This window comes from Blastomyces dermatitidis, assembly GCF_000003525.1.
Source record: "Blastomyces dermatitidis ER-3 genomic scaffold supercont1.11, whole genome shotgun sequence".
Classification (NCBI taxonomy): Eukaryota; Fungi; Ascomycota; class Eurotiomycetes; order Onygenales; family Ajellomycetaceae; genus Blastomyces; species Blastomyces dermatitidis.
In genome coordinates, this window is record NW_025544784.1 from 1,949,758 (window position 1) to 1,974,701 (window position 24,944).

The 24,944-nt window shown below is 48.6% G+C and overlaps 5 protein-coding genes across 5 annotated transcripts; 1 reads left to right on the forward strand and 4 right to left on the reverse strand.

Annotated features, from left to right (window-relative positions):
- Positions 1 to 2,913: 2,913 nt before the first annotated feature.
- Positions 2,914 to 4,389, reverse strand: BDCG_08621 (uncharacterized protein; the record flags this gene model as incomplete). Its single annotated transcript, XM_045424406.1, has 2 exons — positions 2,914 to 3,897; positions 3,985 to 4,389. The coding sequence occupies 2 exons, from the start codon at positions 4,387 to 4,389 to the stop codon at positions 2,953 to 2,955; spliced, it is 1,350 nt and encodes a 449-aa protein (XP_045273126.1). The 3' UTR covers positions 2,914 to 2,952.
- Positions 4,390 to 4,471: 82 nt separating this feature from the next.
- BDCG_08622 (nitrite reductase-I) lies at positions 4,472 to 6,779 on the reverse strand. Its single transcript, XM_045424407.1, has one exon. The coding sequence runs from the start codon at positions 6,728 to 6,730 to the stop codon at positions 5,384 to 5,386; it is 1,347 nt and encodes a 448-aa protein (XP_045273127.1). The 5' UTR covers positions 6,731 to 6,779; the 3' UTR covers positions 4,472 to 5,383.
- An 804-nt stretch (positions 6,780 to 7,583) lies between these two features.
- BDCG_08623 (kinesin family member 1/13/14) lies at positions 7,584 to 15,708 on the forward strand. Its single transcript, XM_045424408.1, has 2 exons — positions 7,584 to 8,780; positions 8,988 to 15,708. Exons 1-2 carry the CDS (start codon positions 8,717 to 8,719, stop codon positions 13,958 to 13,960), a joined length of 5,037 nt encoding a protein of 1,678 aa, XP_045273128.1. The 5' UTR covers positions 7,584 to 8,716; the 3' UTR covers positions 13,961 to 15,708.
- A 1,032-nt stretch (positions 15,709 to 16,740) lies between these two features.
- BDCG_17825 (uncharacterized protein) lies at positions 16,741 to 17,242 on the reverse strand (the record flags this gene model as incomplete). The annotated part of the gene is made up of 3 exons (XM_045426879.1): positions 16,741 to 16,859; positions 16,967 to 17,005; positions 17,071 to 17,242. 3 exons carry the CDS (start codon positions 17,240 to 17,242, stop codon positions 16,741 to 16,743), a joined length of 330 nt encoding a protein of 109 aa, XP_045282621.1.
- A 1,242-nt stretch (positions 17,243 to 18,484) lies between these two features.
- BDCG_08624 (HAPB protein) lies at positions 18,485 to 24,816 on the reverse strand. Its single transcript, XM_045424409.1, has 3 exons — positions 24,353 to 24,816; positions 22,262 to 24,085; positions 18,485 to 22,182 (listed from the first exon to the last, which is right to left on the reverse strand). The coding sequence occupies exon 3, from the start codon at positions 21,782 to 21,784 to the stop codon at positions 20,342 to 20,344; it is 1,443 nt and encodes a 480-aa protein (XP_045273129.1). The 5' UTR covers positions 21,785 to 22,182; positions 22,262 to 24,085; positions 24,353 to 24,816; the 3' UTR covers positions 18,485 to 20,341.
- Between the last annotated feature and the right edge of the window lie 128 nt (positions 24,817 to 24,944).

The following is a 24,944-nucleotide window of genomic DNA, read 5'->3' on the forward strand; positions in this document are numbered from 1 at the left end:
ACTAGTTTGACGCAGGCTTGAGAGGCGAACGGTTTGTTGTCTTGAAGATGAGGAGGGAGGGTTCCAAGCTCGCATTATTATTATTATTATTATTATTATTGACTCCGCACGGTGCAAACTGCAAAGCCTGATCAGCCACAGTGTGGGGGATCAACATTCAGACCAATAAGCAACCTCTGCAGACAAACCCACCCATGGAACCGGCGAAGCGAGCGAGCAGCGGAGAATCAATAGCTCGCTGAATCTAGATAGTGCTGCATCCGATTGAACCAGGTCGGCTTGTACATGCATGTACATGTACATGTGCATGTGCATGTCTAGCTACATATCCCCTACCACATTTGGCACCGTGTCTTCGGGCTATGAACCCCCGGACTGTACTCTGCATGCCGGGGCTTTCCCTGTGGGCAGGTGGTGTGCTATGACGGGGGTTGGGGGGGGTATCTCGGTTTCTCTAACTCGAGATCCGGTGCGAGAGAGATCAAGGCCCCAATAGGCCATGACCCAGCCGAAAGATCAGATGCTATCAGATGCTATCAGATGGATCCAGGTATCCCTGAGAGAGGCTGCGGTTCAATTTTTGATGAGTTGCCTCTGAAGCCGCATGGGTTGTACGATAATTGATGTTGTTAGAGTTTACCCCATTCCCCGCATATGATATGGATGATGTTCGGTAGAAGTGGCCATTATTACATGTATGTACTGTACGGAGTTACTAGTACATGTACATGTACATGTACATATTATTTTTGCCCCTGGTTGATCGCTATGTATGGAGTACAGGTTCGTCATTTTAACATTATTGTTGACTTCAGCTCTTATTAGGTATCTTTACATCCAAAAGGCCTAGACCCAAAAGGTGACGTTTTTCTACATATTTTATTTTACTTTAGAACCTCAACCTTGATATGTTCAAAGGCGAGAAATCTCCTACTACTAACATACCTGTCACCAAATCGCTCTCAGCCCTAACAATAACGAACACCCATCCAATGGCCCTAGCTTTTGAAGATCGAAGTCAGCTTGCCTGGTTGGTACATGTACATGTACATAAACCAATAATAATAATGATAAATAGCGGCAATATGCCCAGTATGACGTGTGTTCAGCAGCATCCGTGTTTTCCGTCTCAGGCCTCTGCAAGTCCGCAGTTACATACATAAACCTCTCCCTTATCAATCTCGCGCCAGCCAGGGATATATGGAAGCTAGCTATGAACCCAGTCTGGCAATTCCCTGTCCTGTCAAGAGTAAGTTAGCTCATTATTAGCCGAAGATAGAAATTTAGTACTTTCATTAGAAGGTTTGTTTTACCCTCGAACTATTATTTCTTAGTTCTTCTCTAGAAGGCTTCCTGTTAAAGACGCCGTCCGATGGAATCCCTCCGGTTTCTCACAGCAGCAAAGCAAATTGTCTTTTACGCAGTAAGTCCCCGGTGAACCCTCACTTCCCAGCTTCGTTACCAAAGCCATTCTCTCCGCTCTCAAAAGCTAGCTACATAACTGATTGCACGGATTATTCCCCAACAAGCACCCTCTGCCTGTAGACGGTGCTTAAAAATAGAACTGAACAGGATATTGCAAAGTATCTTGTATCTTAGATACGACACGTACATGTACTTCCCCTCCCCTTCCCTCGAGGGGTCGGTTAAAAAAAACTCAAGTAAAAACGAACTATTGGACAAGTGAAACATAACAAAAAGCCACCCCCGGCATGACATATTAGCCGCAGCTGGGCTAGCTGGGCTGAGCACCTAACACGATGGCGAGGAGGTTACACAGTGCAGTGGGGGGAGGGGAGGGGGGGGGGGAAGAAGAGCAGGATGGGTGGTTTGATCAGATTCCTCCTCGCCATCTCGCCAGAGTTTCTCCACCGCAACCCCCCCCCGTCTTGCTACCAGAGACACGGGCTGTATGTTAGAGCAGAGGGAGCGGTTACATAGACAGGCAGGGGGCAGGCCAGGTTGAGGTGGCCGCTGGCCGCGGAACTACTCAGTTTATATGCTGAGCCGCTGTTAAACGAGGGGAAGGGGAAAAAAGAAGAAGAAGAAGAAGAAGAAGAAGAAGAGAAAAGGTCAACACGTGCGATGGTTAGTTAGTCTTGTTGCGTGCTTGCTTTGCTGCCTTCCCTGCGTGCCATGTTCCATGTTTAGGATTGAGCGAAGGATTGCGGCGTTATATTTAGCAGGGCTTGGGGGCGGATGCTTGGTTAGTTCCTGATACGACGTTTGCTTCCTTGTCAATGAGGGGGAGAAAGGCACCGCCTTTTCTCGGGGGAAATACGAAGCATGGTAGGGTAGGGGGTAGGGGGTAGGGGGTAGGGGGTAGGGGGAAGCGTTGGGCCTTATCATGGAAAGGGAGCATGTTAAATCAGTATGTTTAATGTCTATTCTTTTATGTATGTATGTGTCTCTGTGCAATGTACCAACAAAAATCTGTCGTCCAGGCCTGGCCATGCCATGTCAATAATAACATTTGGGACCGGGGGTGAGAAGGGCAGGGGGAATCATCAGGGAGAAGGTTAAGCAGAAATATATCCGGTACACTCAACGAACCTAGTGATGTACATGTACATACATGTACACACTGTCCATGAGGTAAAAATAACAATTAAAAATTTTTTAAAAAAAGGCGCCGTATATACAAACAATTGAAGAATCGAGAAAAGAGTAAAAGTAAAACACCCTTGATCCACAGCGCCGGGGACAATTAGAAAAGATCATCATAAATATGAAAAAAAAAAAATGCACTCGTCCCAGAACAGGAAGAAGAAAAAATAAGAAAATGAGATATTAACAGGATGAAAATGTACAGAAGCCTGAAATCTCTAGCCGTGTGGATATAAATAGCAGGACGAGAAAAAAAAATAAATAAATAACAGATCTAGCCCTTTTTATGCATAGTGCAAGAAAGGGAAAAAAAAAGAAAAGAAAAGAAATCATTAACATCCTGACTTAGGACTTAGGTAACTTCCAATCCAACACGAACGACTCAAAAGGCACACCACGCGCCGAATTCGGATCCCCGCTCGAATCAGTATACAGCACCGGCTCGAAGTCGCACATGGACGCATACGCATGCATCAGCTCGCGCCAGTAACACGCCTCCGCCGCCGGCGTCAGGTACCGGTCCCGGAACGTGCGCACCGAATTCTCAGCGATCCTCTCCGCCACATCCGGGTTGTCCAGTAGGTAGTTCATCTTGGACTCCAGGTCGGAGAAGTCGCGTTTCACTTTGACGTAGTTGGCGTCCGGGCCGGCAGCGACCAGGGCGCCGTGGTGTGCCTCGCGCCAGTTCAGCTGGTGCGCGACCATCACCGAGCGGCAGTTCTGGAGGTACTTGCCCCGGCCGGAGTAGCTGCGTCCCTCGACGTGGGCGACAAACATGTATCTGCAATGATCTTCGATCGGGATGAAGTTTTCCTGCATGCTCTTCTCGTCGGCCCATGTGAGAGGGCGCACGGAGGCCCAGGATTTGCCCTTTGTGGCATCGACGAGGCCCTGGCGGAGTTCTGGCGCCGTGGCGATGGCGCCGCGCCATAGGAGCTGTTTTTTCTTATCCTGGAATTTCAGGGGCGGGTGCGCTTTGCCGTTTATCACAGTGCCTTCGTCGATGGCGGCGATTCGTTGGCGGACGCTGCGGTATTGGCCTGCTTTGATCTCGGGCCAGGACCAGTAGCCGAAATCGGGCATGAGCCAGGCCCAGCCGTCGTCTTCACGTTTGGAATACACCCATACGGGGTGTGGGTCGTCGTGGAAATCTTCTGTTGTGAAGATGAATTCAATGTTGGGTATTTCATTGGGGTTTGGGATGGCGCTTATGGCACGATTGAGGGCGTTTAGGGACGCCTTTGCTCGGCTGAAGGTGTATCTCATATCTTCGAAATTTATGACATAGAGCTAGAATAAATGGGGAATATGTTAGCACACAACATATATATATATATATATGGATTGACTGGGTTTTGGGGGGAACACCGAACGCACCGCTCCCTGATAAACCATAGCTCTAACCATCGAAGTCTTCAACGGCTTCGAATTCAGCTCATCAAAAGTAATATTCCTCCCCCGCCTCGCCACAACCGCCTTCTCAATCTCAACATAGAGCTTCGGAAACGCCTTTTGACACTGCGCCCTGCTTAAGCCGTAGTTATCGCCGTCACGCTCCGTTTCGAACTTCCATGGTGCGTCCCCAGGACAGGCACCGCCGTTGTTATTGGACCCCGCGGCCGGGATGACGGGGCGACATGGCGGGAGCTGGGACTGGGATTTCGGCTGGTAGGACAAGCCGTTGAATATGTGGTAGAAGGAGGCGTACAGGATGCCGCTGATGAAAACGGCGGCGATGACGGCGAGCGTGAAGTAGCGGCCTGATAGCCCCAGGAGCACCATCCCTCTTCGATTGATTGATTGATTGCCACGGGATTTGTTCTTTTGCGTTCTTTTTTTTTTTTTTTTTTTTTTCTTGTCTGTTCTCCCTCTTCTTCTTCTTCTTAGGCTTTGTTGCGCTCAGTTGATTTGGTTGTAGTTTCCCTTCCCAGGGCCGAGTGATGGACGGAGTTTGACCTTGCAGACTAGGTTCGCCAGACTATTCTCCATGCAGGGCAAAAGAGTAAAAGGACTGCGTGTGAAGGGGTGGATTAATTGAAGAGAAAACGATCGAAATAGGGGGAATGGATGGCCTAGGTGTGGACGACACGATGTGGTTGTTTTTTTTGTGTTGATGCCCGTCGCAAGCCTAAAAAACAACGGCTGACGTCGAGGCTGGGCGGGCTGTGCTATAACTAATATTTAATACGCTACGGGCGTGCCTTCACTAATTCGCCGGTAAGGGATTGGCGAGACACCCGCTGGAGATTAAATAATAATAAGCACAACATTGCCCGCTCTTAAATAATGGGCTCGAACTCCACAATTGAAAACAGGTATTTTAAAGATCAGAGAGAAGATATGACACTTGATGTTGGTCTGTGATAAGTTTTGTATTTATTTATGTACTGTACATGTACATTACAAAGTGCCTATCTATAGTGACAAACCCTGGGCAATAACGTGGAGAATAAATCGAGATGATGCTGCGGGAGCGTGGATTCTCGCAGGTCTTAATAGCCAAACCCTGGATTATATACGCGTAGGACCCACAGACCAAGAAACATGGGGCATCGAACCTAACCTCCATCCACACATTGCATACCCGTTTATTTAGACAATTGAACCAAAAAGTTGTGTGGTAATAATGATATTCATGAGAACGCCTCTTGATAATTTGGAGAGAAGTAGGGGGGAATAAAAGAGACACACGTATCGAAATGCAGGAATAAATAACTAACTAGGCAAAAAAGAAGCTAAAAAGTCAAAAAGTCAAAAGGAAAAAATATTCATCATTTCACGGATGTAGTTTACATCCAACGCACGGTTCCGCATGCTCGTTGCTCTGATATATGTCCGGCCTCGGCTTCCCCGTCACGTTTATGAATCCCACACAGCCCTTATCCAGCCGGAATATAGCGTGGTCCACCAGCGTGTATGTCCCCGGTACAACCGTGTTCATGTCAAAAATAGTCGCTCCGCCGGGAGGTACGGTGGTCGTCTGCACGTTCTGCGCGGGGGGGGTCAGGACGTCCCCGTCACGGTAGAGTTTATGGAACGTGCTGCCGATGATGTGCGGAGAGCTAGTCAGGTTCGGGCCTGCGTTGCCAAAGAAAACCCGGATGGTTTCACCCGCCGTGGCTTTAAGGGGGTGGTCCATGGTGAGAGCCGTCTCACTGCCGTTGAAAACGATCACGTCCGGGTCTTCGCGGAGGGCGTTGGGGTATGAGAACTCCACCAGGGAGGAACGCTTCCCATTCTCCTCGATTTCGGGTGGTTCGTGGTAGAACTCGCTCTGCATCACGTAGTATTCTTTATCAACCTTGGGGAGAGGGTCCTCTTCCGGCTGTACGTAGATGAGGCCGTACATTCCGTTGGCAATGTGAACGGGCACGGGGGCTGCGGCGCAGTGGTAGATAAATAGCCCTGGGTATAGTAGTTTGAATCTGCCCGTCTTGCTTTGGTTCTCTTCAGCAGTTGTCAGCGCCGCTCCTCCTCCAGGGCCTGTAAATGCGTGACAGTCGATGTTGTGAGGGTTGCCTGTCACATCGGTATTTGTCAAGGAGAGCTCGATGACGTCCCCAACCCGCGCCCGGATAAACGGGCCCGGCACTTGGTTGTTGAAGGTCCACTGCTCATACTTGTAGGTGCTAGTGAGCTGCTTTATCTTCGTCGTGGTTGTCAGCGGTACTTTGAGGAGGACAGGGTGATCTCGAGTGATGGGCGGGGGGACATTTGGGGCGCTGATGAGTTGTGCTTCCTCTACAGGGAGGTTCGATAGATTTAGGGATTTTCCAACAGGTTCAGAGGCATCTACTATATTCTTGATGTGAACGGGATAATCCCCTTTGGAGTCGGCGTGAGCAACCTTTGCAGGTCGTTTATAAACTATGAGGCCCAGGCCTATAGAGATGGCAACTGCTGCCGCAACTCCTAGTTGGGTGCTTCTTTTTGTTGGAGTTTGCGAAGATTCCGTGGAGTATCCCCGCAGCGAAGGGGAGTGCCTCGTTTGCCACCGTACGGGAGTCCGACACAGTGAGGTTAACTGGCGGGAACCAGTTACTCTGCAACCCGAAGCGAGGTAGTGTCTGGTAGCTAAAGGAGCTTTCCAAGGCATGGTTAGAGGCGAGCGAAGGGTCTGCATAGTATTTGAACAATCTATTATCTAGAGAGAGAGAGAGAGAGAGAGAGAGAGAGAGAGAGAGAGAGAGAGAGAGAGAGAGAGAGAGAGAGAGAGAGAGATACAGAGATGGAAATGGGAAAATGGGAGTCCAAAATAGACGTTGAGATTGCCACTGATCTAAGGACGGATATGCAGACACCCAATAGGCTCAGTATATATAGGAGACTACGGCAAGATGTTGCCGGGCGATCTATTCCCCAATACAGGTCAGTTGACCAGCACGAGAGCTGACAACAAAAGCGCAAAGTAGAGCTCAGCGAGCGTAGTAGCAAGCGCAGTGAGCGCAGTGAGGGGTTCGCCTGCCCGCTGCGAGTTCGAGGTCACTATTCGCCCTGTTAGCTTGTACATGTACATGTACTGTATGTCACCTTCCCTCCTCCAGTGAACAACAACGGTGGATGCGGGCAATGACTGACCGAAGCGAAGTGCGGTACTTGCACCACCTGCGCCCACCCGCCCCGTAAAATGCAACATCCCGGGCCTATGGTTTCGTTGCTATTTCTTGCTAAGAAAGCACCTCAATCGACGGGGCAAGATAGGCGGCGAGGGGGAAGGGGGGAAAGGCGGGAAGGCGGGAAGGTGGGAAGAGGGGAGGGGGGTGTGTGTGTGCCACATCCCATCCTGCAATGCTCAATGCACGCAACAAGCACCTGGATAGATTATTGTATGTACATGTACATACTTCATACATATAGTTCAGACATTAGTTGGTAGACCCCCCCAAGCGTGCCTCCTCACGTGGCTTGCAACCATTGCCCCCAAGCACTCTAAATCCTTCAATTCAAAATCCATTCAATCCATTTTTTCTTCACAGCCGCCACGTCACAGGCAAAAAGGTCATAACTAGTGTGGTGCCACAAGAATTGAATAATCGTATTTGACTGTAACTTAAAGGGGAAGCGCCTGGATCTGAATTTTGGAAGCGTGCCATCATCCATTTTCATTGGCGGAGAAGATCGCCTTCAAGGCTTCAAGGCGCGAATAGGATAGAAGAAAGTTTCCCAGAGAAGTTCGTTTTTTGTCATAGTTCACGTTAACTTTTCCTCCGGCGCTGTGTTCCCTCCCCTAACTACCCGAATACCCGGAGTTAGGCACTGAATGGAGGCGCTGGCTGGGAGCTTAACTAACCAGAGCGCATACGATACGGCAAAGCATCTGGATATAATACCAGTGAGGCAACCGGCAGACACAAACAAACAACAGTTGCAGAGCCCAGGGATATGCGACAACTCAGATGTTGCGACTGACTACTATTTCTTTGGATCTCTCTCAAGATCTCGCTCTCCGGTGTTTTTTTTTTTGATACCAAAAATGGCTCTGTGTTTGTCTCCGAGAGATCGGCTGACTAAGGGACCGTGTGGCTTGACCGGCTTGGTGATGACATAATCATGGCTGGTGGCCGCATCTTCTAAATTCTAATTTCCCAGGCCGCGATCTGTGGCTGAACCCCCGGAACGGAAATGCAGACATCAAAAAAAAAATATCCAGGACACTCGCTGTCGCAACCAACCGTGATATCAGTTCCGATTATCGTTCTTTTCACGCGTCTGGGATCCAGTCGACTGGGCTGTTCGTGACCTTTGAACTTTGGAAACTTGAATGGCGAATGACTGCAGCACTCATTTGCTTTGTCGCTACCACCCTTTAGATGACGTTGATTGTTTACACGCTGCAGAACCAAACAAAGCGCGCCATATTGCCGGGCTGACCCTCTCCCCGCACTCCTTTGAGCGTCCAGGCCGGCGCGAATTCTCGTCCCCCGCCCCCCAGTAACCCATATGACCCTGTTCTGTTGTCGCCATCCCTCCGCGAACCCGTTCGTGTCCCGTTTCCCTTGGTATCGACCGCCGGTTACCTCCTGGAGTGCTTAACTGATTTTGAGGCATCGATATTAGGATTGGAGGAGGCGAAGAGAAGAGGAACTGAGTGCATGGGGCACGGGTGAAGATGGCACCAGGCGGAGGAGGAAATATTAAGGTGGTGGTGAGAGTGCGGCCCTTCAATGGCCGAGGTCAGTCTACTCCGGTTTTCCCCCCTACCCTACCCTAAGCCCCTGGATTTCGCGACACTGTGCATACTTGCATCTCGCCTCAGAGGAAAAGCACTGTGATTATTACAAAGTATACAAAGTATACAAGTATACTATTCCACGAGATACTCTTCTAGAGAAACTTCATGCTGACTGGAAGCCATTCTTGAATACCAATCTACCTTATAGAACTCGACCGGAAAGCAAAATGTATCGTTCAAATGAAAGGCTCGCAGACCGTGCTCACACCACCTCCCGGAGCAGAAGAAAAATCACGGAAAGGAGGGAAGCAAGGCGGGGGAAGCGTCGAAGGCCCGAAAGTATTCGCGTTCGATAAATCTTACTGGTCTTTTAACCGCAACGACCCTCATTATGCCGGCCAGGATAACCTTTTCGAGGATCTGGGCGCACCATTGCTGGACAATGCATTTCAAGGATATAATAATTGTATTTTTGCCTACGGCCAGACTGGCTCTGGTAAGTCGTATTCCATGATGGGATATGGCGAGGAAGCTGGCGTTATCCCGAAGATTTGCAAGGACATGTTCCTAAGGATCGCCGCGCTGCAATCTGCGGACAAAAATCTAACGTGTACGGTGGAGGTGTCGTATTTGGAGATTTACAATGAGAGAGTACGGGATTTGCTCAACCCGACAACCAAGGGGAATCTTAAAGTTCGAGAACATCCTTCAACTGGGCCCTATGTTGAAGATTTGGCGAAGCTGGTAGTGCGGTCCTTCCAGGAAATCGAGAATCTGATGGACGAAGGTAACAAGGCGCGAACGGTCGCGGCAACAAACATGAACGAAACCTCCAGTCGATCGCACGCTGTCTTTACCCTTACGGTGACGCAAAAGCGACACGATACGGAGACCACCATGGATACCGAAAAAGTCTCTCGCATTAGCTTGGTCGATTTAGCTGGTTCAGAGAGAGCTACTTCAACAGGCGCAACTGGCGCGCGGCTCAAGGAGGGTGCCGAGATCAATCGTTCGCTCTCTACACTTGGTCGTGTCATTGCGGCTCTGGCAGATTTATCTGCCGGGAAAAAGAAAAACGCCTCAATGGTACCATACCGTGACTCCGTTTTGACTTGGCTTTTGAAGGACTCTCTGGGCGGTAACTCGATGACTGCTATGATCGCAGCTATCTCACCAGCCGACATAAATTACGATGAGACACTAAGTACGCTGCGCTATGCGGATTCCGCCAAGAGGATCAAGAATCATGCTGTTGTTAATGAGGATCCTAACGCTAGGATGATCCGAGAACTCAAGGAGGAACTGGCGCAGCTTAGGAGTAAGCTTGGTGGAGGAGCTGTTGCCGGAGGGGGCGCTCCTGGCGGGGGCCTCGCTGAAGAAGTTTATCCTCCTGGCACTCCGCTTGAGCAACAGATGGTATCTATTGCGCAGGCCGATGGGACGATTAAAAAGGTCAGCAAGGCAGAGATCGTGGAGCAACTGAACCAGAGCGAAAAGCTTTACAAGGATCTCAACCAGACTTGGGAAGAGAAGCTGCAGAAGACCGAGGAAATTCATAAAGAACGTGAAGCGGCGCTGGAGGAATTGGGTATCAGTATCGAGAAAGGCTTCGTCGGGCTCAGCACCCCTAAAAAGATACCACATCTTGTCAACCTCAGCGATGACCCTTTGCTTGCTGAATGTTTGGTTTACAACATTAAGCCGGGCACAACCACCGTCGGGAACGTGGATACGGCGGCAACCTCGGAAATCCGATTGAATGGTTCAAAAATACTTCATCAACACTGTAGCTTCGAGAATGTCGATAACGTTGTCACCATCGTACCTAATGAGGGCGCGGCGGTTATGGTCAACGGATTGCGTATCGATAAACCCAAACGACTACGAAGTGGGTTTCGTATTATCCTGGGTGACTTTCACATCTTCCGGTTCAATCATCCCCAAGAGGCGCGTGCTGAACGAGTGGAACAGAGCCTTCTTCGACACTCCATCATAACAAGCCAGCTTGGATCCCCGGCACCAGGAAAAACGGGGCATGACCGATCCATGAGCAAGGCAGGCTCAGAAGTCGATGGGGATTCTAGTAGAGCTGAATCTCCCCTGCCATCGCAAAGGGGTCGAGACTCTGATTGGTTTTATGCTAGAAGGGAAGCCGCAAGTGCGATCTTAGGGCCTGACCAGAAAATTTCACATCTCACGGACGATGAACTAGATGCATTATTTGATGATGTCCAGAAGGCCCGAGCAGTGAGGCGGGGCCGCCCAGAGAGCAAATTGATCGACGGAGAGGACGATTCAGATTCGCTTAGCTCTTATCCGGTACGGGAGAAGTACATGTCAAATGGAACTATTGACAATTTTTCTCTTGATACAGCGCTTACCATGCCGGGAACGCCGTGCCAAGGCGACGATGAAGACGGGGAGGTGGATAATACCGCGCTACAAATGGTTCGTGACGACATGCAACGGCAGCTTAACAGGCAGCAGGAAGAATATAAAGGCAAAATTGCAGCAGCGGCAGCTGGAACAGCGTCGCCAGATTTAAAAGAGCTACGTTTAGAAAAAGCACGAATGGAGGATGCGCTCAAGGCTGCGAAGGAGGAGTTTCAGCAACAATTGCAAAAACAAAAGGAAGATTTTGAATCGCAAATAAAGCACATGGGGTATACAGGTCCCCAGAGGATATTTGAAAACGGATTCACACAGTTGGAACCTGGAGAGATCCCAATAGCCAGGTCTGTTGTTCTGCACTGGCAACAGCGAAATTATGTTCGGATGGCCGAATCGGTTCTTCAGCATGCATCGCTACTCAAGGAAGCGCAGATCATGAGCCAGATAATGGATAAGCATGTCGTTTTCCAATTCGTTATTGTCGATGTTGGACATAACATGGCTTCCTCCTACGATTTAGTGTTGAACGGCATTTCGGGCGATGACGACGTGGCTCTAGAGGATGCGAAGAAACCGTGCATCGGGGTTCGGGTGATTGATTTCAAGCACAATGTTATCTACATCTGGTCAATAGACAAACTACAACGCCGTGTTCAATCCATGCGACAGATGCACCAGTATATCGATCGGCCGGATTATATTCAACACTTCAAGCTCGAAAATCCCTTCTCGGAAACATGCACTCCGCAGTACTCGTTAGTGGGTGATGCGGATATCCCACTGACGGCGGTGTTCGAGTCGAGAGTGCAGGATTTCTCCATCGAAGCCATTTCACCGTATACCCAAAGCGTTGTCGGGATCATTAAACTATCTCTCGAACCATCTTCTGCACAAGCCCCTTCATCAACTCTCAAGTTCAACGTGGTTATGCGGGATATGGTGGGATTTGCGGAACGTGAGGGGACTGACGTGCATGCCCAGCTCTTTGTACCCGGTGTTTCGGACGAGGGCGGCGCTACAACCACACAGATGATTAGTGGTTTTGATGAAAACTCAATTAGATTTGAGAGCGTTCATAGCATGAGCCTTCCCCTCAACAGCGCTAGGAACTCGACCTTGAAAGTGTGCATTTTCGCCTCGGTGACGGCAATGCATCTGGACAAATTGCTCAGTTGGGATGAAATGCGCGACTCGCCCGAGGCTCCGCCTCAAAAGAGAAAGACGCCGCGGATTCCCGAGTCTGAATTTTACCAGGAAGAGCGGCATGATGTCTTTGTGCGGGTACAAATTCTTGAGCTTGCTGAGAATGGGGAATACATGCCTGTCGAGGTGGTGCAGAGCAATAGCCTTGATGTTGGCACCTATCAACTTCATCAAGGCTTACAGCGACGCATCGTGGTCAATCTCACTCATAGTTCGACGGAAAGCCTGCCATGGGAAGATATCACTGCTTTGAGAGTCGGGACGGTGCGGCTCCTTGACCCATGGGGGAAGATTCCTGATGTGGACCTAAAATCTTCAGATGTTCCTCTTAAACTTATACAAGAGCCGATGGTGACTGACAACGCTGATGGGACATCCAACGTAACTCTTGTCGGGCAATGGGATTCGAGTCTTCATGGGTCGTTATTACTCGACCGGACAACGGCGGACAAGTATCGCGTCCAAATATCCCTTCGCTGGAATCTGATATCACCACGTCTTCAGGAGCCTATCGTATTCGAGCTCGACCAAACTCTACAGATACTAGGCAGGGCGTATATACGACCGCAGTCGATGTTTAAACAGTTCTGGAGCTCCATCCGCGTTGTGCACTCGACTGTGGGGATGTTCTCCGTAGCTGTCCGGCCCATATCCGCGAAACGAGCGGCGGACCTGTGGCGTATGAACACCCAGAATGATTACGTCAAGGGTGAAGAGCTACTGACGGGATGGGCCCCGCGGAAGATATCCCTTATCCGCGACTTCATTGGTGCTCGAAAGCGGCGACAACGCCTTGCCGAAATAGACGCCGCTCGTGGAGCATTGAGTACTCGTACCTTAACCCCGTTGCCGACAAACGGTCGATCTACTCCGCTCCAGGGCCAAGACGGGAGTGAGCGACGAGATATACTGCTTCGGAAATACCTAGATCTATGGTCGACTAAACCGGACCCAACTGAAATCATACTTGTCAAAGATCACACCGAACCGCCTAGTCGTGGTGCTGCCTTCGCAAGAAACCCTTCCTCCGCAACAAGCCCGGCCACAACCAGTGGCGATTGCTCCCCCATCCCCTCCGAACAGGCACCGCTGCCCCAACCGCCGCCAGAGCAACAACAGCAGCAACAGCGACAACATCAACAACAACCCTCAAAGCCTCGTTTCGTTGCCACAATCCAACACATACCGAAAAATCCCACCGTCCTCAAGTCCGGCTACCTGTACACGCCCGATGACACAAATAACCTCTGGGTGCGCCGTTTTGTAGAGCTCCGCCTCCCCTATCTTCACATCCACTCCGTGCCCGACGGCGACGAAATAAACGCCATCAATCTACGCAACTCGCGCGTCGACCATGAGCCGGATTTTGCTCGACTGCTGGACGGCGGCGGCGGCGGAACTAGCCAGAACGGCGACGGCTTGTCGATGAGAGGACGCCCGAATCTGTTTGCCGTTTACGGGACGCAGAATACGTTCCTGTTTGCGGCAAGGACGGAGGCGCAGAAAGTCGAGTGGATTTTGAAAATTGACCAGGGATATTTTAGCACGCAGGCTAATGGTAACGGGGGTGGCAGTGGTGGCAGATGATGAGAGCTTTGTATCGGGCTTCTTTGTCCTCGGTGATTTGATTGGTTAGGAAGAGTTTTTGGCAAGAGTTGGAGAAGAGTAAGATATACATATATATATTCCCATTTGTTCAGTATTTTAATTTTTTGGATTTACTCTTTGATTCCGCTTCTGTTGCATTTGTCCTGTATAAGATCTCATTTTTTTACCCCCTCTATCTACCCTCTCTGCCCATTTTACGGTTTCAGCCCTGACGCCTTAATGCTTTCAACTGATACATGCCTGCGAGAGTGGGTATATGACCAGTACCTTCTATTGTTGCTCTCTCCCTTGGTATTTGTTCTCTCTATTCCCGTGTCTTTCCATACTCACTCACTTCAACTATTTCCTTGAACGTGATTTTGAACGCCCTAGGGTATGACCACCTCATTCCTATTTGCACCTCATCAGTCTTTCTCTCTCTCTCTCTCTCTTATTTTCATATTTATTCATGACAACTAGCGCATAAGCGCAGACGAAAATTTGTTTCCCATCCCCTTCGTTTGCCCCCTTTTTTAATCATTTTTTTCTTTGAGTGCTCATTTCTTTTTATAATTTACAAGATACCCCCCGCAGACTAGAACCAGACGGAGACTTGAATATATATATATATATAAGTTTTGTTTTAGTATACCACCCCATATTTTGTGCTCAGCTTTATCTCCCTCTTTTCGTTTTTATTTTTCCCTGCTGCTCGCTCTTCTACTCCCACGTTTTCTTCCCGTCTATCAGTGCTCTGCTGTGCCATTTCCACTTTTGATCTAGTCGCGCAAGATAAATTTTATTCTGTATCGCTGTATATAAAGATATAAAAATAAAAATATACATATATCTGAGGCTCAGGATTTGGGAATATTCACTAGATCAATTAAATTCAGAGGTCTCTCGATGATTCTACTCTGCAAGCCAGCCAGCAGCCCCCAAGACGGACAACAATCTACAGGACTGGATGTCTCAACCAGACTCCTTGGATTTCACCAACGTCAGGCAAACCCTTCTCTTTTTAAGGTTATATATTGCATTGCGTCTTCCTTCAACCTTAGACAGCGAGCATCTGCAGTTCTGTGCGCTCTCCCCTTTCTGCCCCGCGAAATAAACCACTCAATTACGCAAGTAGAACAAAATAGGTGAACAAAGCGAAAGACATTCATTCCCCTCTTCAATTTCCCGCCGGACTGGGAGGCTACTGCAGGTAATAACTACTAACGACTGAATTGGGCGGATTTTCTTCGTTGGTTTGTTTTGAGTTCGTTCGACGTGTCAGCATCGTTGCACCCTTGAGGCGGGCCCCGGTCTGGTCTTGGTCTTTGTGAAGTCTTCTTATGCTTTGCTGCCCAAGCCGAGGAATTTTGTTTTCGTTTCTCCTGTGCGATTTTGCTTTCTTGTTGTGTTTGTTTCTCTTTGTGTCATGGACTGGTTTTTTTATTTTTATTTTTATTTTTATTCTTTGGTTCGATTCAAGTTTTAATTTTGCTTCTTCTTTTGCTCCTCCTTTTCAGAAGTATCTCGTAGCCCGCATCAACTTTCCTGGTGCAGAATAATGATGGGTGAAAGATAACGCATGTAGTTTCTGTCTTCGATACATGAATTATATATATACCTTTCGCCAACTACCTACTAAGCCAATCATGCCCAACATCGTTGCATTCAAAATAAGCACGTACGTGTAGGCTCATACTATAAATAAACCTGTGTTTTGTGTGCCCTTTTTAAGAAAAGTACCACGCCTCTATTGACCCCCAGCTCATCCTCACCGCTCCCTCTCTATCCATTCTGTACCACCGTTTTTCTGCACCACCCACTATGTCCCCCTTGAGACACCCTTATTCCTTCGAGGGAGTCGCAGGCAGCTGAGCCAACACCTTCCCATCCTTGTCACACGTAGGGAGGTGAGAATGAGAGAGCTATCTCATTACTCAAATCTCACCTCACGTTGTTCTATGTTCCCCCCCATTCCCGTTCCTTATCTGTATGGCAGATGAAATCGGGAACAAAAGTCAAGAACCGAACGGCGATAACGGACAACGGAGCATATCAGGCAGGGTAGGAGAACCGGTAGGTAGGTAGGACACGCAAGTTCGTTCTAAAACTTTGTAGACTTGAGAGTGATGCTGTTCGATAAAAGATGGCCGTAACTGATTTCAAAATCCATGGTGGAAACACTTCTATCTTACCCAACAAAACCAAGTTTGAGAAGCGGAGCGGGTGATGCTTCGGAATATTGTGAAGTGAGCAGAATCGCTGCAAAGCGGCGTGGCTAGTGCTCAGACTTGAATTCGCTAGAAATGAAGCGATATCAGTGGTGTGTAAGAAAATCAGGGCTTCCCTCCCCTGCTTTCTGAGGCGGCAAAGAATTTCAGGGTGGCTGTCAAGATATCATCGTAAAAGGGAAAGGAAAAGGATAGAGGTCTAGACACAAATCATAGTGAACACAGCACTTTGTAGTAACTAGGTAGTCACAAAACACTCTTAAGGACGGCGCAATTTGTCGAAATCAGGTAGCAAGAAAGAGGCGAAGCAGCAGTGCTGTGATGGAAAGGGTAATATCAGCTTCAATCAAGCAAGCTGTCAAAGAAGCCCTAGCGGGAAGGCGGAGAATAGGCAAGGCCCGGGGGGGACGCGGGAATGAAGCGTCTCGCCTTAAGTGGCGAGAGGGGTGTTCGCCATGGCCATTCGCTAGGTAGTCTTCTCCCATTTTCCTGCCTACCCCCCCTGCCTAGGTCACGGTTTGAACCGACTGGTTCTCGCGAATGGGGGCGATGTCACGAGAGCGAAACTTCATGCGCACTGAGAGTGTGGTGGACCTCTTTCGACAAGGTAGAGAGCGCTGTATGGGTCGGCGGGTAGCTTGGTGAAGGTTGGGAGAGGGCGTCTGGTGATTCTGAATGGACGATGGAGGGAGGTTAGAGTTGAATGCGGGTGGGGTCCACCATTGTTATCATGCCGATTGGGTTTGGAGTTGGGCCGTTTCGCCTTGCGCGCTCATACCATTCAAGTCTGACATTTGGCCCCCGTGGCTAGTCATCTCTTTGTATGTATAATAATGTAGTTACCTGCGCAGCCAGTCTTTGTATGTATAATAATGTAGTTACCTGCGCAGCCAGCTTGCGGGGCTTGCGGGCTGTGCGACGGGACGGGGGCTCCACCGTGCGCTGCTGGCTGATATCCATGGCGTGATGCGCATGTATTCTCTACTGCGTACACGGACCATACATGGATGAGACATGCCTCGTCGATCATGTGCACGTAGGCCGTCTTTGGCATTCTTGGACTCTGGGAGAAGCTGAGACTGATCGTTGTCGAATTAGGGGCTACCATACGTAGGTATAAGGCGTCCGCGAAAGCGGGTCGGGTCTCGGTCACAAAGACGAATCAAGGGCATGTAGAATTAAGGTACTAGTGGCGTGAAATCGAATTCAGGAAAAGCCCCGACGTGCACTGGCATGGGTCGAATAGCCAGTCACCAGTGCTGGATGGCCATTTATCAGATGTAGACGCCGGAAAATGACATGGTGACAGCCCCGGTAAACTAAACATTTCATCCTTTCTTAACGATGGAAGGCTAGCAAACGGCCCTTCTCCCTTTACCTCCACGCGCGCTCACCAGGGGGTATCTCGTCTGTTGAGGCCACAGCTCCGTGATCCACCATCCAACACGGGGAGTCCAGAAGGGAGAAGATAGAAAACATCCGTACCAAACCAATCGCATTGCATAGTAGCCAGAGAGATCTTTTCCCTCCCCACTCAAAAGAACGAAACGCAAGACTCAATATCAAAACATGCCAAAACGAGGCGGGGGTGGGCTGGGAGCTCCGCAAAGAGTGTCAGATGCGTGATATTCGCAGGTGGCGATATGTTAGTTTCTTGCCATGGTCGATTGTCAAATTGATTAAAAGTTGCTTTGTATCCCGTTTTGAAACTCGCTGTCTCCGGGCCATTTCCGGCGGTTTAATCCTAGATAGGGGACTTCAGCCCTTGCGCGGCGATATGATCCGCCAGATAAAGGCTATTTATGGCTCGCAGAACATGTGAAACCCAGGAGTGGGAGGAAGTGAGCAACATGGAACATTTGGTTTTGATAGACAATCTGCAGAAATAAAAGAAGCTGCAGACACGTGCCCGTTCAAGCCCCATGCACTTGGGTACGTACACTAGAATTGAAACGAATGGCGGCGATGCTGATTTGCAGCAGTTAAGAAGCTGACAATTGAATGAATATATATAGAAATTATTTAAAAATGAAGACATGTACGACCTTCAAGAAAACTTGAAGTCCAAGTGTTTGTAGAAAACTTGAGATTGCATGCATATGGAATATGAGCTCAAACACAGAAATCGAGATGGAAATGCATCAACCATGCAGTAGAGCTCCCTAGCAAGATTCTAGTGAGATATTGACAGAAGATGATTTGATGAAATGAGACGTTTGCAGAATAGTTGCTCCAATGAAGCTTGGATGTCGTTGAATGAATGAGAGATGAAGAAGTCGAGAAAGAACCAGGGCTAAACAAGTCATGTGATAACTAACTAACTAATCTCTAGATTTCTCATTCAATATCGGAGCTATGGCTGCTAAGAGAGAGCGTGTATGAAGAAAATTGCCTGAAGCCTGATTTCCTGAATGGATTCAATTTTCATTTCAACTATCAAACTGTAGCTGAGCTGTAATATACAAAAACTATTTCATACACACGGCAATCAATCATGAGGAAATTCGCCAAATACGTCTGAGAAAAGAAAAAAAAAAATGTAAGCAAGGGAAAAGATCAAACAGAAAAGAAATCACCTAAAATCAGAAAATTTGCAATCACTTGTATATAAAATATAAAAGGCTCGCATATCAAATATATACATTTTTTTTCCCTTTTTTAGGTTAAAGAAGAATCGTTCATCATGTCAATTATTGATAAATAAAAAAAGAAAGGAAAAAAGAAAGAAAAAAAGAAAACACGGGAATCAATTGAATACGTCGGAAAGAGAGGCCAGAAAACCAGAAAATAAAATGAGATCGAAACATGAAAAGATGGAGATTTTGACGCTCGTCTTTTTTGCTTAATTTTTAATCACTCGGCGTGGGCTTCCTTTCACCATTGTTGAAATTGACCGCAAGAAAGGTCATGAGAAGAGGAGAAAAAAAATAAAAAATAGTTGCATATGGAAATTAAAAATCCGCTAAGAAAAAGCCAAAAAGGTTGATATAGTAATATAATAATAAAATATATGAAGTAAAAGTCAATAAATAAAATAGAATAGAAAAAAGGTTTCACGCACTGAAGCGTTATTTAGGCATGTAGCCCATTTGATAGTGTATATAGACCAGAGAAAAAGTAGAAATTCGAAATGTGAGATGGGAGAAGCGTTGCAGCAGGGGCATGAAAAATAGTAACATTGAAATGGAGTAGGTTGTGGGGTTTGGTATCAGTAGGAGATGAGGAGCAGGCGAAGGAGGGGAGAAACAAATTGACGAAGCAGGGATGGAAAGAAAAAGTAATCACAAATGAACACCCCGACCAATTCCAGCATGGATGAAAAAAGAGGTATTAGAGTGATTGGAGAGAAGAGAAAAATAGAGCAGGCATTAAGCGTGGCAGAGACGATGATGACAGCGCAGGCAGGGAGATAACCGGTAGAGAAGTATCATCAAATGAGGAGAGGAAAGGTTGGAAGGTTGAAAGGTTTCAATGAAAGGAGACAACGACAAGAGAAAGAAAAATGACTCGAAAGCAAACGGAAAAAGCAAACGGAAAACAGATAAAATAAAGAACATAAATTGGCTTGGTAAAACAGCAACAGCAGAAAACGACAAAAGGGAAGTTGAAATTGGCAATCTTTTTTTGTTTTCCGCGAATACAGAGTGACTGGCTGGAATAGATGAATGGAAAGGTTGGACGGTTAAGAAAAGAGGAACGAGGAAAAGAGTAGGAATAGGAGAAAAAAAGAAGAAAAAAAAAATGGAACCCATTTCCCACACATTCGATTGCATCAAATTAAACGAGGATAAAAGAGATGGCATGGGAAAAAACAGCACAGTACATTGTAGGTTAGCAAAAAGAGACGCTCCCAAAACAACACAGAAGAGGACAAAGACAGAGCAAACCAACGCAGCAAGGATCATACAACACCCCCCATAAAAACGGCACACAAAAGCGGGTACGCAGGCACGCAGGCACGCAAGCACATATGAAGCAAAGAAAAGCAAGGCAATGCAGACAAAGCAGCACCGCAGAAACCTATCCTATAGACATGACTTCATACCCTTCTTTCTTTTCTTCCCTCGTTTCACTCTTTGTCTCCTTCCTCCCTTTCCCTTTCCCTTTTCCAACCCCCCACCGTCTCTCTTTTTTTTTAATATATATAAAAACACTACCCATCATCATCCCCATCCCCATCACTATGCGCACTCGTACTCGGCCTCCGAACCGCACCCGCACCGCTCGTTTTCGACTTCTTCCCCCCATGCCCACCGCCATGCTGTCCATTCCCACTCAACGCCGTAGCTGCAGCCTTCCTCTTCTGCCCCGGCGACACATTCTGCGCGGCGGAGTGTGGATGTGGTTGCGGATGTGAATTTGGACGTGAATTCCCTTTCGCCCCAATCCCAGCAGAGTTATTGTTATTATTGGCACTACTCCCATGATTTGGCAAATTCTCAATCCCCGTCGCGCCCGCTGCAGCATTCTTCTCCATCTGGGCCACTTCCTCGGCCGTTAAAAACCGGCCGCCCGGTCCGCGCGGCCGGCGCATCGCGTGGTTATGTCGCGATTCGTGGAGGTAGGGCTTGCGGCCCTTTGACGTTAGGCGGAGTTGGTCTTCGAGTTTTTGGCGCGCGACGCGTCGTTTGAGGATGCGGTGGAATTGCTTGGCGTTAACATAGAGGGGGGATTCTTCGGCTGGGGCGGCTGGGGGAGCGGGGGCGGAGGCAGAGGTGGTGGCTACGAGGTCTTGCGAGGGCGGGGGAGGTTGTTGTTGTTGCTGTTGTTGTTGTGGAGGTGGAGGTGGAGGGTGTTGAGTATGTTGTGGGTGCTGAGCATGCTGAGGGTGTTGAGAGTGTTGAGGCGGGGCGGACATCGGTGACGGGCCTGGCGGGGGTCGTTGCATGGTGTGGTTGTGGCTGTGGTTGAGGGCGGGTTGGGCGTTTTGTACATGTGGACTGCTGACTTGTTGGCTCATGCGACGTTGTTGTTGTTGTTGTTGCTGATGCTGATGCTGCTGCTGCTGTTGCTGTTGCTGCTGCTGCTGTTGTTGTTGTTGCGATGGTGGTTGTTGCTGTTGCTGCTGTATCGACGCGTTTTGTGGTATTTGCACCTGGCTGGAGAGCGGCGCCATCTGGACAGGTACTTGCGGTGGTGATCTTGGATGTCGTTCACTCTTCACCTGGGAAGATGGTAACCTAGGTGAGCCACGAGCGCCTGGTGGCAATCCACCACCCATCGAGTCCTGATGCAATGGTTGGTAGAATTGGTGACCCGAGGCAGCAGCGGTGGCCATGGCGGCGGCGGCAGCGGCCTGGGTAGGGGAGATTCCATATGTTTGTGGGTGTGGAGCGTACTGTTGAGGGAAATTCATCTGCTGGTGTACCTGGCCGGGCGCGCTTTGTGTTTGTTGGTAATGCGATTGCGACGGGAGGATCGGAGAGGCTTGGTGGTTTGGGTGGGGATGTTGCATGTGTGCTTGAGCGTTTGTGGGGGAGGTGATAGACCCGACCGGCGGGCCAGCATTAGCAGGCGAGGTTTGGTATGGAGGCATGTGTGATGATGCGTGTGGGTGTTGGTTGTGAGGTTGTTGATATTGAGGGGGATACTCCATGATGGATGGTCGCGCTGGTTGGGTGGAATCGACTTGGGAAAACAATTCGCGTTTGTCCTCTTTCCCTTTTATTATTCTATTTAATCGAGCGAGCGAACGAGGAGCTGAGATTCCAGCCCAAGGTATCTATCTACCTGGATTAAACCAGCGGCGGCAAATGCGTTGGGAAGCGCACCAATGGAGTCGCAAGCCAGCAATTTTTATTTTATTTTATTATGTGAGCGAGTAGCGAGTGGTTTCCGATCGAGGGATAGGATGGGAAGGGGAGCGGACAGGATAGGGTGGGACGGGGAACGGGGGCGGCGAAGGGTCGAGAAGGAACGTTTTTGAAAGCGTTCGACAGGCGAAGCGCGAACAAATGATTCGATGTCGCTGGGATGGGATGGGGAATCTGCAGCCTTTTCGGTCGCGTCAGCACCTAATGCAGCAGTGGGATGGTCACTGGATTTAGGTCCGGTTGGGAGGGGGCAAACAGACCAATACGAGCGGTCGGCGCCAAAAGACTGATCGGCTATGTGCGTGCACACGCTCAACGCACGAGTTTTCTTTTTTTTTTTTTCTCTTTCCTGCCTTTTCTTTGGTTGACACAATCGAGCCAAAAACGGGTTTCAGAAACTTTTTTGAACGCGACGACAGGTGAGGGCCTCGATTGTTAACAAAGAGGCGGGAAAAGGGATTTAAGAAGCAGATAATATGGAAGGTTTAAAATAAGGGTCCCTTTCGAGCGATGGTTGAACAGCACAGTCTCAGTGAAGACGTGGTTGGGCTCTGATGCAGGAAACCGGGGGGAACTGAGGGCAAGGTGGGTGACAGAAGAGCGCGTTGATGTGTTGTCAAACAGCGGTGGTCGGTTTTGTTTTTCGTTTCGTTTCTTTTTCCAGACTTTTTTATTTTTTATTTTTTATTTTTTTTCCTTTCGGGGTTGGTGCGGGTACTATAATTTTTGCTTCTTTACTCTTTAGGGCGGGGGAAAGAAAAGCAATAATAATGAGTTTGAAAGTTGTGACAACAAAAATGAGAGAAATCAGGGAATAATGTGAGTTTGAAAAAAAAAAAAGAACCCCCCAAAAAGAATGTAAGAATTGTCGCACTAAAAAAATAAGGGAAAAAAAAAGAGAAATAAAAAAGAGAAATAAGAAAGAAATAATACTAAAAAACACCGAGAAATACGTAGATATCGTAACAAGGCCCAAGGGTTGACAGCGAAAGTGGGTGGCTTCAGTTCGTGTTCTGCAGATGTCTCTGATCAGGACAATGAACCATAACTGGGCCTGGGGGAGGAGAGGCCAGAGGGCAGACGGACGAGCCCGAGAGAGGCAAGGATGGGGATGGGGACGGGGAATGGGGGGGATATCGGCTAGTGTCTGCCACGTCGTAGGCCCGATCTGAGGTGGTGCCCAAGGCTGGTCACTGGAGCCGGGTAAATCCTGGGGCAAAAAAGAGGGTTGCCGGACTGCCAAGTAGGACCAACGTCGAGAAGGTGAAAGAACGAAGAGAGCGGGGGGGGGGAGGGAAAAAAGGTAAAATATTGGAGCTTCGTTCTGATGTCAGAGAGGGAGACAAGCAGGCGGAGAACCAACCATACAACGAGTGCAACGTTGGGGAGAGACTAAACAAGTAGTAGGCTATATAAATAAGGGGAGGAGGGATGGTGCAAGAAATAAGGGTAGGGAATCGAGGCAGATCGGAGGATTGGCAAGGATGGATGACAACAACAAGGAGAGTGCGAACGTAAACAAGAATAACAGAGTTTTTAGGTATGCAAAAGAGGGCTAGGGATTAAGAACGAGAGCAAGGCGATGGCAAAGAGAGAAAATAATTGGGGGGGGTTATGTGTTGGCAAATGCGGGAGCGATTGTATGCAGGCTACATACATCATTGCTCGTCACAGGAGGGAATACGCCGCGTAGAAGGGAAGAGGAAGAACTGACAAGAAAAATGATCAAACTTACTGCAGCTGTTCTCGTAGCAAGAGGCGAGTAACAAATAAAATATATATACTACATATATATATATATCTCTATGTATATATATATATATGTACTCCGTATATATAAACTATTTACACAGTCGTCGGCGCATGTAGGTAAACAAAGTACAAACAAACTGTATCTGGCTCGATTGGAGTTGTTTCTCCTTATTATGAGGATTTAACTACCGATTGCTGTCTCAAGGTATGTTTTATTGGAGGGAGGGGGCCGCGTTTCAGAGAGTCGGAACAGGCGCTGTGGCAAGGGAGGACTTTGCTGTTGTAGTTTGTTGTCGGCGGGAAATAATACCCTCGAGGTTCTAAAACATAGCCTAGCCTGACTGTCAGAATTACACATTGAGCCCTATTTAATAATCATCTAGCAACGTACAATGTACATGTAATAATGTACTATGCGTAGTTATATCGCCGGGTCCATCACATCAAAACAGAGACCCGTTGCCGGCAGGGCAGAGGAGACAAGACGACGGCAGAGATGGGGCGCATTGATTGGGTGGACGGGGCTGAACAACAGACAACGGACAACTGACAACGGAAAACGGACAACAAGTGACAGCGGCAAAAACAAACTTACTTACCTTGCTTAATTTACGTTTACCCACGCTACAAGAGGGGGGGGCGGGCGGGCGCAGTAACCAACCAACAGTGGCAGTAAGAAACCGTGGCGTGGCAATACGGAGACTGGCTGGCTGAAGAGGGGGATTCGAATTGGAAGAAATAGACGCGCCGCAGTGCAGTGGCAGCAGCAGAGCCTATTTCTTTTTTGCAGTTCAGAGGCAAAACAAGAAGAATGAGGAGTAGAACGGGCAAATCAGAGACCAGCAACGTGACCTAGGCTAGTGGACGGACTCGAGACAAAAAACCAAGTCAGAGGGGAGATTGGATTGATTCTGCTGGGAATTTCGAGGGTTGGCAGCAGACGATTGGATTGGATTGGATTGGATCAGGACAGGACAGGACAGGACAGGACAGGACAAGAAGAGAAAGGGGGGAAGGGGAGAAAAGTCTCTGAGTGGGTTTTGGGTGGCGGGTTGTGAGTGTTGTTGAGAGTGGAAAGTAGTTAGTAGTGAGTTATAGTAGTGAGTGGTGAGTCGTGAGTCGTGACTGGTTGGAGGTGGGAAAGTTGACGTCGCTGTGGATTTGCCGGGCCTGCTGACTCAGAGCTTAGCT

What these genes read in the sequence shown, in the direction of transcription:
- BDCG_08622 (XM_045424407.1), bottom strand. Translation starts at nt 6,730, where the DNA reads ATGCAGACCCTTCGCTCGCCTCTAACCATGCCTTGGAAAGCTCCTTTA.
- BDCG_08623 (XM_045424408.1), top strand. Translation starts at nt 8,717, where the DNA reads ATGGCACCAGGCGGAGGAGGAAATATTAAGGTGGTGGTGAGAGTGCGG. An exon ending in GCGGCCCTTCAATGGCCGAG is followed by an intron (nt 8,781 to 8,987) that starts GTCAGTCTACTC and finishes TCTACCTTATAG; the next exon opens with AACTCGACCGGAAAGCAAAA.
- BDCG_08624 (XM_045424409.1), bottom strand. Translation starts at nt 21,784, where the DNA reads ATGGAGTATCCCCCTCAATATCAACAACCTCACAACCAACACCCACAC.